At 33.1% G+C, this 15055-nt stretch overlaps 1 protein-coding gene across 1 annotated transcript; it reads right to left on the reverse strand.

Moving 5' to 3' along the window:
• Window positions 1-14184: 14184 nt before the first annotated feature.
• On the reverse strand, window positions 14185-14646 carry LOC139860384 (uncharacterized). The gene has a single exon (XM_071849146.1). The coding sequence runs from the start codon at window positions 14644-14646 to the stop codon at window positions 14185-14187; it is 462 nt and encodes a 153-aa protein (XP_071705247.1).
• Between the last annotated feature and the right edge of the window lie 409 nt (window positions 14647-15055).

Below are 15055 nucleotides of genomic sequence, written 5' to 3' on the forward strand. Positions count from 1 at the left end.
TCTTGTGGTAATGGCTTTAACTGTTTCATTCCGGGGGTTAGCATTTGTATCACTAGGTAGACTTCCCGGTTTTCTTTCACCTATTAACCTTGCTAGGTTACTTACTTCTTGTTCCAGATTTTGAATAGAAGCTTGTTGATTTCTAAATGCTTGAGCATTTTGTTCATTAGTTTGTTTCTGAGATGTGAAAAACTGCGTTTGAGTTTCAACTAGCTTCGTCATCATATCTTCTAAATTCGGCTTTTTATCATCGGTTTGTTGTGGTGGTTTATTTTGAAAATTAGGTCTTTGCTGATTGTAAGTATTATTGGATACTTGTTGATTGCTAGGACATTGTTGGTTGTTGTATGGAATATTTCGGTTATAATTCTGGTTTTGATTGTAAATCGGTCTTGGCGATTGATAATTATTCTGATAATTATTTCCAGGCCTTTGGTTTATGTATGAAATATTCTCTCTTTGTTCCATTGTTAATTCAATACTGAGACAATCTTTTGTCAAATGTGGTTCTCCACACTGCTCACAACTAATTCATATTGAGTGAATATCTTTAGTCATCTTTTCTATTCGTCTCTCGACAGCATCTATCTTTGCGGAAATGGAATCTAAGTCATGGCTAGAATCGGCTCTAGTTGCTTTAGATGATCTAACGATATCTTTTTCTTGGTGCCACTCATGTGAGTGGGAAGCAGTGTTATCAATAATTTTGTAAGCATCAGTTTCGGTTTTCTTCATAATAGAACCACCAGCTGCTATATCTATGTCTTTCCTTGTAGTGATGTCGCATCCTTGGTAGAATATTTGTACTATTTGACAGGTGTCTAAACCATGTTGCAGACATCCTCTTAATAACTTTCCAAATCTTGTCCACGCCTCATATAGAGTTTCATTCAGCTTCTGTGTGAATGTAACAATTTCTCCTTGAAGTCTTACGGCTTTAGATGCAGGAAAGAATTGTTTAAGAAAATTTTCAACTAAAACGTCCCATGTATCAATCGCCCCTTCAGGTAACGATTCCAACCAATCTTTGGCTTTTCCCTTTAAAGTCCAGGGAAATAACATGAGATATATCTGTTCATCCTCCACTTCTCGGATTTTAAATAGTGTGCAGATCCTATTAAAGGTACATAAATGTTCATTTGGATCTTCCTTCGGCGCACCACTAAATTGGCATTGATTAGTCACCATGTGTAGAATTTGTCCTTTGATTTCATAATCTGGCGCATTAATGTCTGGATGAGTAATTGCGTGACCTTGGCCAGTGCGTTTAGCTCTCATTCGGTCTTCCATACTTAATGGTTCCAGATTCTCCATAATTGAATTTGTTGAATCGGAATCACTAGAGGATTCTGATTTAATGGTTCGTTCCTCAACAATCTCTGTTTGAATGATTGGTGGTTCCAGAGGAAAGTTTAGTGGTTCAGGATCTACGAATCGTTCCTGAATATTCTCCAGATTCTCAATTGTGAGGTCGGGTTCAAAAAATGGATTATCGGAAATTTGAACTGGAGTACTTGGTCGACTGGATGACGATTCTAAAGAAAAATCAACGGCAGTAATATTTGCTAAATGTCTTGATCTAGTTATAGGTGGTAAACGTACAAAAGGTGGTGAACGTCTTGCTCGGTGCATTCACTGAATATCCTATTAGTTTTTAAAAGGAAAGAAAAATTATAATAAGTTATCCAATCAATAGACTTTTCTGATTTTGCCCACGTTTCGAATAGCCAAAAGATGCAGCAGAGGGGCAGGATTCGTTTGGTCTCAATATAATTGAGGACTGTTTGGCTCTAATAACCCGGTCCACATACAAATCCAACTATTACTACAAACCAGAAAATTTTGATGTCTATCAATTTAACCACTTAAAATAAATTTTCGTAATTTTAAGAAAATTAGATAAGAAGTAGAATAAAAATCTATGTCCTAAAAACTAGAATAGCGAGAAATAAGAAAGAAAAAGAGTTCGTCGAAAAAGGTCGAAAAAGAAAAATGGTTGAAAAATAAAAGGTGACGGAAAAATAAAAGAAACTTATAAAACTTAAAAACACTTGACTAACCTAACCTTATTACTACAACTAACTTAAAATTATAATCGCAAATTGAGATTACTAATTGGAATGATAATTGATACATAGGTAAAAGTCGTCTAAAAATATTAAAGCTTACAGGAAAAACTAAATCCCAAATGGAAATAACTTAAAAAGAAACTAAAACTTAAAAAGGCGTCGCAAAATTCTAAAGTACCTAATTCTTAGTCTAAAGAAAAAGCACTTAAGGAATTCTACGGCAAAGCCTAAAAATCTAGAAGTAAAAATAACTATGGCAAAAACTAAGTTTAAAACTAAATATGTGCTAAAAATACAAATATTATGCTAAAACGATTAAAAAAGGACAAAATATAAAAATATATTAAAAGCTGTAAAAAGTACAATTTTTATAAAAATATTATTTTTATATTATTTATTTATTAAAACTACTAATTTTACAATTTAATTAAACTAATTTAACTAAATAAAACAAATTAAATAAAAAGAAACTTTAAAATAAAACTAATTATAATAATAATAGGTAATTAGGGTTTATAATAATAATAATTAATAAATACCCCGTAATTAATGATGTTTAGGGTTTCTGTCGGTGGCGGCTCCGCGAGTCGCGATGACCCAGTTCAAAACCTCCGCGGGTCGCGGAGGGTTCAATTCCAGTTCAAAAACAGGTCAAGTTTCGACAGGTCAGTTTTATTATATATATATTTTTTTATTTTTCTGTTTTATATTTTCTGTTTTAATAGTTAAATAAAATATATAAATTAAATAAAAACTTTTTTTTTTTATATTAGCGTTGCGCTTCCGGCTTTTAAGCGAAACCCCGGCAGCGACGCCAAAAATACTTGATGTATTAGCAGAGGTGTATATAAAATAGCTTTAAATTTCAGCAGGAAATACTATTAAATACGATACAATTTTACACAAGATATTTATTTATTTATAGAATGGATATACTTAAACCTTGCTACAACCCTTATAGGCAGTGTACCTAATCGTACAGTAGTGTAGTTTTTAGTAAGTCCGGTTCGTTCCACAGGGAAAATCTTTAAACAAAGCTTAACGCTATATTAGTTTACTTTTATAAAAATACAAATATATATATAAGTAATATTATTATTATAAAGGGGGGTTTTTACCGTTTAATGACCGGTTTGTCGATTTTAAAACTTTAGTCGCAGTTAAAACCAAATGTAAAATAATAAATAAATACAAGACTTAATTTAATGCGTAAAGTAAATAACGATAATGAAATTGCGAATAATAAAAGTGCGATAAAATAAACTTGCGATAATTAAAAAGTACGATAATTAAAAGTGCAATTAAATACAATAACAATAAATAAAAATGCGATAATTAGAAGTGCAATTAAATATAAAATAAAGGAAATTAAATATGAAATAAAAGAATTATGCTTATTTAAACTTCCGTAATCATGATGTTTGACGTGTTGATTTTAGTTTTATGCCCATGGGTTAATTGTCCTTTGTCCTGGATTATTTAATATGTCCGTCTGGTTTTTGTCCATAACAGTCCATCAGTCATAAATATAAAGTGCGAGTGTCCTCGTCAAATTATCCTTATACCCGAAGTTAAATATTCCAACTAATTGGGGACTTAAACTGTAACAAGATTTTAATACTTTGTTTAATAATTACACCAGGATGTCGACTGAGTGTAACCCAAGGTTTTAATATTTTGTTATCAATTATACCAAGTGTCCTTGTACATAATTTCACCCCTGTTTTAATTATTCTAGTGACTATTAATCCATTCCTGTGTCCGGTTAAATGAACGATTATTCGTACATATAAATACCCCGCCCATCGTGTCCGATCGAGTGTATATGGTAATTTATAGGGACGCCCAATTGTAAATCTTTATATTAATATTAACAAACTATCATTTAGTTAAACAAATATAAAGCCCATTAATAGCCCATAGTCTAATTTCCACAAGTGTCGTTCTTTTGTCCAAACCCCAATTATAGTACAAAGCCCAATTACCCAATTTTAGTAATTAGCCCAACATCATGATTACTTCGTTTTAAATAAGCATAATAATAACTTAGCTACGAGACACTAAATTAAAAAGGTTGAACATAACTTACAATGATTAAAAATAGCGTAGCGTTACACGGACAGAATTTCGACTTACACCCTTACAACATTTGCTAACATACCCTTATTATTAGGATTAAAATTAAAATTAAAATTAAAATATAAATTATAAATATAAATATTACGATATAGATAGAGAGATGGATATATGAGTGTGTAAAATGATCAGAATTCGGTTGGCTTTATAGGGAATTGAGTTCAGGTATACTCCGCGACTCGCGGCCCTTTTTGCCTTCAAACTCCGCGAGTATCGGAGTTTGTAAATACAGCTCACTCCATTTTGGAGTCTTTCTTGCCGACGGTTTATTTTATTTATATAATATATAAATAATTATAAGAATTATTTAAATATTATATTATATTTATGTGCATAGTTGACTTGTAATTTTTAGTCCGTTGCGTCGAGCGTTGAGAGTTGACTCTGGTCCCGGTTCCGGATTTTCGAATATCCTTGCGTACAATTTAATATCTTGTACTTTGCGTTTTGAATCTTGTACTCTTGTAATTTCGAGACGTTTCTTATCAATAATTGGAACCTCTTTGATTGTCTTTTGTACTTTTGAGCTTTTTGGTCGTTTGCGTCTTCAATTCGTCGAATCTGTCTTTTGTCTTCACCTTTTATTATTTAAACGAATATCACTTGTAAATAGAACAATTGCAACTAAAAGCTTGTCTTTCTTGAGAAATAATGCTATGAAATATATGTTTGTTTTTAGCATTATCAACGTCCAGCTTCATGTAAATCAAGATTACATGTCTTCAAAGCCCAAAATGCTTTTGTTCAATTTCTACTGGAAGATGACATGCTTTTCTATAAATTAGTCTAAAAGGTGTGGTTCCAATTGGAGTTTTGTAGGCTGTTCTAAAAGCCCAAAGTGAATCCTCCAATTTCATGGACCATTCCTTCGGATTTGATCCTACGATTTTCTCTGGAATACGTTTTAGTGCTCGGTTGGTATTTTCAACTTGTCCACTTGTTTGTGGATGATAAGCGGTTGAGATCTTATGAGTTACTCCATATCTTTTGAGAACTTTCTCAAGTTGGTGATTACAAAAATGAGTACCCCGATCACTTATTAAAGCTTTCGGTATTCCAAACCTAGCAAAAAGACGTTTTAAGAAGTTGACTACAACTCGTGCATCGTTAGTCGAGAGAGCTTGTGCTTCCGCCCATTTAGATACATAATCAATGGCAACGAGAATGTAGAGATTATTATGAGATTTTGGAAATGGACCCATAAAGTCAATACCCCAAATGTCAAATACTTCACATACTTGAATGACATTTTGTGGCATTTCATCACGTTGACTTATTTTTACGGCCCTTTGACAAGCATCACAGGATTTGCAAAGAAGGTGTGCATCTTTGAAAATTGTAGGCCAATAGAATCCAGCATCGTAAACTTTTCTTGCTGTGAGTTGAGGCCCATAATGCCCTCCTGTTGGTCCTGTGTGACAATGGTTTAAGATTTGACTAGCTTCATCTCTGAATACACATCGGCGTATTATTCCATCGGGACAACTTTTAAACAAATGTGGATCTTCCCAGAATAGTGTTTTATATCACTAAAGAATTTCTTTCTTTTTTGGTACGACAACCCTTTTTCAAGGAATCCACATACTAAGTAGTTTGCATAGTCTGCAAACCATGGAATTTCACTATAATCTATCTTCAATAGATATTCATCAGGGAAGTTATCTTGTATGGCTGATTCATTTAGAACTTCTAATTCAGGATTTTCAAGACGAGAAAGATGATCAGCTGCGAGATTTTCTGCTCCCTTTTTATCTCGAATTTCAATATCGAACTCTTGTAAGAGTTAGATCCAACTGATTAATCTTGGTTTGACATCTTGTTTCAAAAATAGGTATCTTAGAGCAGAATGGTCTGTATATACCACCGTTTTAGCTAGAACGAGATATGAACGAAATTTGTCAAAAGCAAAGACAATGGCAAGGAGTACTTTTTCAGTAGTTATGTAGTTCATTTGTGCTCCTTGTAACATCTTACTAGCGTAATAAATAGGTTGAAATCGTTTTTCAATCCTTTGTCCTAAAACGGCTCCCATTGCAAAATCACTTGCATCGCACATGAGTTCAAACGGTAGATTCCAATTTGGAGTTATCATAATCGGCGCATTAGTGAGTTTTTCTTTAAGAATATTAAAAGATTTGATGCATTCATCCGAAAAGATGAATGGAGCATCCTTTTCTAGGAGTTTATTCATAGGAGTGGCAATTTTAGAAAAATCTTTTATGAAACGTCGGTAAAAATCGGCATGCCCTAGAAAACTCCTAACTCCTCTAACATTGGTGGGATGTGGAAGTTTAGTAATTACATCTACTTTAGCTCTATCCACTTCAATTCCTTCCTTTGAAATTTTATGACCAAGAACGATGCCTTCTTTAACCATAAAATGGCATTTCTCCCAATTAAGAACTAGATTTGATTGTTCGCATCTAATAAGCATTCGTTCAAGATTGACTAGACATGATTCAAATGTATCACCGAAGACTGAAAAGTCATCCATGAAAACTTTCATGCATTCTTCTATCATGTCGTGAAAAATTGCCATCATGCACCTTTGAAAAGTTGCAGGGGCGTTGCAAAGTCCAAATGGCATGCGTTTGTAAGCAAAAGTACCATAAGGGCACGTGAACGTGGTTTTCTCTTGGTCCTCGGGTGCTATTGGAATTTGAAAATATCCGGAAAAACCATCAAGAAAAAAATAGTAACTATTTTCGGCTAATCTTTCCAACATTTGATCAATGAAAGGTAAGGGAAAGTGATCTTTTCTGGTGGCGTCATTTAATTTTCTATAATCAATACAAACACGCCATCCTGTTACAGTCCTAGTAGGAATAAGCTCATTTTTCTCATTTGTGATGACAGTCATGCCACCCTTCTTAGGTACACATTGAACTGGGCTTACCCATGGACATTCAGAGATTGGATAAATTAAACCTGCATCTAGCAGTTTAAAAATTTCTTTCTTAACAACATCTTGCATATTAGGATTTAGTCTTCGTTGGCGTTGCACATACGTTTTATTACCTTCTTCCATAAGGATTTTATGTGTGCAATACGAATGACTTATGCCTTTAATGTCATGAATCTTCCATGCAATAGCTGGTTTATGAGCTTTTAGCACAGAAATGAGTTGAGAGTTTTCATTTTCAGTAAGAGAAGACGATATTATTACAGGTAATTCAGTTTCACTATGTAAATAAGCGTATTCCAAATGGTTTGGAAGTGGCTTTAACTCTAATTTCGGTGGTTCTTCTATCGATGATTTATATCGATATCTGTCTTCTTCTTTTAACATTTGAATTTCTTCTGTTGTTGGTTCATATCCATTAGCCATAAGTGTAGCTAACATTTCAGCTTCATCAATTGGTTCAGTTCCTTCTCCTAAAGAACATTCTCCTGTTCCTTGTAATTATGGAAATTCTTCTAACAATTCTGCATGTGAATCTATGGTTTGAATATAATAACATGTATCATCTGCAGATTGCGATTTTTGCATGGCTCTATCAACTGAAAAGGTAACACTCTCGTCCTCTATACTTAGGGTCAGCTTCTTACCGAACACGTCTATTATTGCTTTAGCCGTGTTTAAGAATGGTCTTCCAAATATGAGAGGAACTCGAGAATCTTCTTCCATGTCCAGAATAACAAAATCTACTGGAAATACTAAAGTACCAACTTTAACTAGCATGTTTTCCATTATCCCTCTAGGATATTTTACTGATTGATAGGCTAGTTGTATACTTATTCGTGTTGGTTTCAATTCTCCAAGATCTAGTTTAGCATATAGTGAATACGGCATTAAATTTATACTAGCACCTAAGTCTGCCAATGCTTCTATTGAACTAAGACTACCCAGAAAACATGGAATTGTGAAACTTCCTGGATCTGATAGTTTTTCTGGTATCTTATTCAACAGTACTGCAGAACAATTAGCATTCATAGTAACAGCCGAGAGTTCTTCCATTTTCTTTCTATTTGTAATTAGATCTTTCAAGAATTTAGCATATCTTGGCATTACTGAAATTACATCAATGAAAGGAAGATTTACATTTATTTGTTTAAACATATCCAAGAATTTGGATTGCTCGGCTTCAAGTCTCTTTTTTCTCATTTTACTCGGGTAAGGAAGTGGTGGTTGGTATGGTTTAACATAAGGTTTAGCCTTAACTGTGTTATCTTCATTAACCTTTTCAACTACCGGTTCTGTTTCCTTTTCTTGATTAGGTTGTGGTTCTTGTGGAGTATGAATATAGTCATCAGAAATTAAAGGCATTTCAGGTGGTTTAAGTGTAATACCACTTCTCGTGGTAATGGCTTTAGCTGTTTCATTTCGGGGGTTAGCATTTGTATCGCTAGGTAGACTTCCCGATTTTCTTTCACCTATCAACCTTGCTAGGTTACTTACTTCTTGTTTCAAATTTTGAATAGAAGCTTGTTGATTTCTAAATGCTTGAGCATTTTGTTCATTCGTTTGTTTCTGAGATGTGAAAAACTGCGTTTGAGATTCAACTAACTTTGACATCATGTCTTCTAAATTTGGCTTTTTATCATCGGTTTGTGGTGGTTTATTTTGAAAAATAGGTTTTTATTGATTGTAAGTATTATTAGATACTTGTTGATTGCTAGGACCTTGTTGGTTGTTGTATGGAACATTTCGGTTATAGTTCTGATTTTGATTGTAGATTGGTCTTGGCGGTTGATAATTATTCTGATAATTATTTCCAGGCCTTTGGTTTTTATATGAAACATTCTCTCTTTGTTCCATTGTTTGTTCAATACTGAGAGAATCTTTTGTCAAATGTGGTCCTCCACACTTCTCACAACTAATTCGTATTGAGTGAATATCTTTAGTCATCTTTTCTATTCGTCTTTCAACAGCATCTATCTTTGCGGAAATGGAATCTAATTCATGGCTAGAATCGGCTCTAGCTGCTTTAGATGATCTAACGATATCTTTTTCTTGGTGCCACTCATGTGAGTGGGAAGCAGTGTTATCAATAATTTTGTAAGCGTCAGTTGCGGTTTTCTTCATAATGGAACCACCAGCTGCTATATCGATATCTTTTCTTGTAGTGATGTCGCATCCTTAGTAGAATATTTGTACTATTTGACAAGTGTCTAAACCATGTTGCGGACATCCTCTCAATAACTTTCCAAATCTTGTCCACGCTTCATATAGAGTTTTATTTGGCTTTTTCGTGAACGTAACAATTTCTCCTTGAAGTCTTACGGCTTTAGATGCCGGAAAGAATTGTTTAAGAAAATTTTCAACTAAGACATCCCATGTATCAATCGCCCCTTCAGGTAACGATTCTAACCAATCTTTGGCTTCTACCTTTAAAGTCTAGGGAAATAACATGAGATATATTTGTTCATCCTCCACTTCTCTTATTTTAAATAAAGTACAGATCCTATTAAAGGTTCGAAGATGTTCGTTTGGATCTTCCTTCGGCGCACCACTAAATTGGCATTGATTAGTTACCATGTGTAGGATTTGTCCTTTGATTTCATAATCTGGCGCATTAATGTCTGGTTGAGTAATTGCGTGACCTTGGCCAGTGCGTTAGGTCTCATTCGGTCTTCCATACTTAGAGGTTCCAGATTTTCCATGATTGAATTTGTTGAATCTGAATCACTAGAGGATTCTGATTTAATGGGTTGTTCCTCGACAATCTCTGTTTGAATGATTGGTGGTTCCGGAGGAAAGATTAATGGTTCAGGATCTTTGAATTGTCCCTGAATATCCTCCGAATTCTCAATTGTGAGGTCGGTTTCGAAAAATGGATTATCGAAAATTTGAGTTGGAGTACTTGGTCGACCATATGACGATTCTAAAGAAAAATCAACGGCGACAATATTGGCTAGATTTCTTGATCGAGTTACAGGTGGTGAACGTATGAAAGGTGGTGAACGTTTTGCTCGGTGCGTTCACTGAATATCCTATTAGTTATAAAAATAAAAATTATATAAGTTATCAAATTAATAGACTTTTCTGATTTTGCCCACGTTTCGAATAGCCAATAGATGCAGCAGGTAGCCAGGACCCTTTAAATCGGAAGCCCACAACTTGCCACTAACAAATCCAACTATTACTACAAACCAGAAAATTTAGGATGTCTATCAATTTAACCACTTAAAATAATTTTTCGTCGAAGTTTAAAGAAATTTTAGAGAAGAAATAGAAAATTCTATGTCCTAAAAACTAGAGCGTCGAGAAATAAGAAAGAAAAAGAGTGCGTCAGAAAACGTCGAAAAATAAATGGTCGAAAAATAATAAAAAGAACGTAGCGCATCGAAACTTAAAAGTCTAAAAACTAGGAATTAAAAGTTGCGTCTAAAAGTATTAAAGCTTAAAAGGAAAACTATATACAAAGCGGTAATAACTTAAAAAGTACTAAAATCTTAAAATGGCGTCGCAAAATTCTAAAGCACCCTAAATCTTAGTCTAAAGAAAAAGCACTTAAGGGATTTTACGGCAAAGCCTAAAAATCTAGAAATAAAAATAACTATGGTAAAAACTATGTTAAAACTAGTTACGAGCGATAAAAATACAAATTACGTACTAAATAATAAAAATATACAATTTATAAAAAGAGACAAAAATTGATAAAATTACTAATTTTTATAAAAATATTAATTTTATATTATATATTTTATAAAAGTATTAGGTTTATAATCTAATAAAACTAATTTAAACTAAATAAAACAAATTAAATACTAAAACTAAAATAAACTATTAATTAATTAAACCCTAATTAGGTTAATATTAATAATTATTATTAATTTTAAACCCTAATTCGATGGAACTGATGTACCAGGCCTGTCAAATCACTCTATGCGATTGCATGGAGTGTAGGTTAAAATATCATGCGATCGCAAGAGCCTCGGATTCAGCTCAGATATTGGGCTGCTACAGTACCTGGCCCGAATGTTTTTACTTTTTTTTATTTATTTTTTCTGTTTTTAGATTATATAAAATATATATATATAACTTAAATAAAAATTTAATTTTAAAAACTAAAATAAAAATACTTTTTAATTTTATATATATTTAACAACTCTTAAAAACAAATATATAGATTTTGTTTTTTTATAGCGTTGCGCTTTCGGCGTTGTAGTTTCCCCGGCAGCGGCGCCAAAAATACTTGATGTTATGCGAGGTGTATATGAAATAGTTATATTTTTGCTAGGAAATACTATTAAATACGATACAATTTTACACAAGTTATTTATTTATTTATAGAGTGGATATAACTAAACCTTGCTACAACACTTATAGGCAGTGTACCTAATCGTACAGTAGTGTAGTTTTTAGTAAGTCCAGTTCGTTCCACAGGGATCTTGACCAAGTTTAACGCTATATTTTAAAAAAAAACTATATTTGTAAAAATATATATATATATATATATATATATATATATATATATATATATATATATATATATATATATATATATATATATATATATATATATATATATATATATAAGTAGTATTATTATTATAAAAAGGGAGTTTTTACCGTTTAATGACCGGTTTGTCGATTTTAAAACTTAAGTCGCAGTTAAAACCTAATGTAAAGTATTAAAAATAAATATATCTTAAATTAAAGCGTAAAGTAAATAACGATAATAAAAGTGCGATAAATAAAATGACGATAAATAAAATTGCGATAATTAAAAAGTACGATAAATAAAATGACAATAAATTAAAGTACGATAATTAAAAGTGCAATTAAATATGAAATAAAGGAATTATGCTTATTTAAACTTCCGTAATCATGATGTTTGACGTGTTGATTTTAGTTTTATTACCATGGGTTAATTGTCCTTTGTCCTGGATTATTCAATATATTCGTCTGGTTTTTGTCCATAACAGTCCATCAGTCATAAATATAAAGTGCGAGTGTCCTCGTCAAATTATCCTTATATCCGAAGTCAAATATTCCAACTAATTGGGGACTTAAACTGTAACAAGGTTTTAATACTTTGTTAACAATTACGCCAAGTGTCCTTGTACATAATTCACCCCTGTTTTAATAAGTCCATTAACTATTAATCCATTCCCGTGTCCGATTAAATGAACGATTATTAGTACTTATAAATATCCCGCCCATCGTGTCCGATCGAGTGTATGTGGTTATTTATAGGTATGTCCAATTGTAAATCTTTATATTAAATTAACAAACTATCATTTAATTAAACAAATATAAAGCCCATTAATAGCCCATAGTCTAATTTCCACAAGTGTCGTTCTTTTGTCCAAACCCCAATTATGGTACAAAGCCCAATTACCCAATTTTAATATTTAGCCCAACATCACGATTACTTCGGCTTAAATAAACATAATAATAACTTAGCTACGAGACATTAATTCAAAAAGGTTGAACATAACTTACAATGATTAAAAATAGCGTAGCGTTACACGGACAGAATTTTGACTTACACCCTTACAACATTCGCTAACATACCCTTATTATTAGAATTTAAAATTAAAATTAAAATTAAAATTAAAATTGATATATATATATATATATATATATATATATATATATATATATATATATATATATATATATATATATATATATATATATATATATATATATATATATATATATATATATATATATATATATATATATATATATATATATATATATATACGTTGAGAGTAAGAGAGGAAAGAAAAAGATGTGTTTTCATTCGCTCAAAACTGCGCCTTTTATAGGAATGTGGCCTGATTCTGTTCACCATGCGATCGCATGGTTTTATAACTGCCAGGCCATGCGATCGCATGGCCTACTTTTCCAGGTCACATGACTTTGTTTGCTTCTTTGCCGACGGTTTAATAAATAAATATAATATATAAATAATTTTAAGAATTATTTATATATTATATTATATTTATGTACATAGTTGACTTGTAATTTTTGCTCCGTTATGTCGCGCGTTGAGAGTTGACTTTGGTCCCGGTTCCGGATTTTAGAACGTCCTTTTGTACAATTTAATATCTTGTATTTTGTGTTTCGTGTCTTGTACTCTTGTAATTTTGAGACATTTCTCATCAATAATTTGAACCACTTTGATTGTACTTTGTACTTTTGAGCTTTTTGGTCGTTTGCGTCTTCAATTCGTCGAATCTGTCTTTTGTCTTCACCTTTTATTATTTAAACGAATATCACTTGTAAATAGAACAATTGCAACTAAAAGCTTGTCTTTCTTGAGGGATAATGCTATGAAATATATGTTCATTTTTAGCATTATCATTTACCTTATGACCCGGTCATGTGTGATGAGGCGCCCGTATCCATATACCAATTATTATCTTCAGGCGGATTTAAGCTCATTGTGTACATAGCCGACTTAATGTTCGTGGGTACGTTGGAAGAGACTGATGGTGCATAGGATGAGTGATTGGGCCTTGGGCCCAATAGGCCAGCTTGTCCATTAGGTGGTCTTGGTCACTGAGTTGTTGGATAGGGGCAAGGGGCGGGAGCCCAATTTTGCTGCCAGACCCACGATCCACAATTGAGTTATTGTTGCCAACCCTGTTGCTGCCAATTAGAATTATAGGGTACAGTGTTGGGAAATGTTTTACCAGTAGACGATCGACCCCTGCCTCGATAGTTATTACCTCTGCCACGATAACCCCCACGATTATTAGATCGACTTCGCTGATATTGACCGGATCCTCGTCCGGAGTTGACTGGAACAGGCGAAGTAGATGTTTTAGGGTTGGAGGAAGTCGTGGTTGAAAGAAGAGCGGTACCTGCAGCGGCCGAATTAGAAGATGCTTGCTTTGCTTTTCGGCTTTCTTCAAGGGTTAGTTTGGATCGAGCAACATAAAAACTGGGAAGCTTGTCCATGTGAGTGATTTGAGCGGTAACCGATTCGTAAGCATCATTTAATCCCGTGACCATTTGTAACACCAGATGGTCTTCTTCGATTGCCGGTCCGACGTTGGACAATTGATCAGCGAGAACTTAAAGTTCTTGACAGTAGTCAGAAACATTGGAGAAATCATCAAGATGTGTGTTGTTGAATTTGTGTAACAGGTATACGTGGCGGGAGTTGCGATTGTCGTGAAACAGATCCTTCAATCGATCCCAAGCTTGTTGGGCTATTGAGTTTGTTTTCATGACCGTGCGTAGCAGATTTTTAGATATAGTTCCATATATCCATTGTAGTACAATAGCGTCAAGTCGATCCCATAGATCAGGATTCGGTGGTGTGATTGAGGTTGTAGCATTGGATGTAGAAGATGAGATAGAGGAAGCATTAGTTTCGGGTATGATGTGGTTAATGACAGAGAAAGCTCGACAATGAATCTTGAATAGTTCTGCCCAAGATTCGTACAACCCATTTTCCATCTCTAAGACGATAGGAATAAAGTTTCGGATATTGCTTATGGTGGTGGCTGGGTAAATTTGATTGTTGTTTGACATTGTTCAAGTGTTTTGAGAAGAAGATTGATGAAGGTGAGAAGGGGATTAGAGATAAGTGGAGAAGAAGATCGGCACCAATACTAATACCATGAAAGAATATAATCTGTTGCTCTCATTCATCGATATACCTTTGGTATATATACACGATTACATGCGATTACAAACAAGGAAAATGTATCAATCCTAACAAACTATTCCACTAACTTAGGAGTAGATATACAATGAAATCACTATATTAAATACAAAGTCAATGATATAATTTCTATATATAAATGCTCGGTTAATAGTTTTATATGATTTTGTAATATAACTTAACATGTTTTCCAAGTAAAAGCACTTTTCTGTATTCAAATTAATTTGAGGGTCCTCCAACTAACAACGAAGACCAAACCACATATGAACATGTTTC

The sequence above is a fragment of the Rutidosis leptorrhynchoides genome, chromosome 7 (assembly GCF_046630445.1).
Source record: "Rutidosis leptorrhynchoides isolate AG116_Rl617_1_P2 chromosome 7, CSIRO_AGI_Rlap_v1, whole genome shotgun sequence".
NCBI lineage: Eukaryota > Viridiplantae > Streptophyta > Magnoliopsida > Asterales > Asteraceae > Rutidosis > Rutidosis leptorrhynchoides.

Bases quoted from the DNA above. Each gene is read 5' to 3' on its own strand.
- LOC139860384 (XM_071849146.1), bottom strand. From the start codon at position 14,646: ATGTCAAACAACAATCAAATTTACCCAGCCACCACCATAAGCAATATC.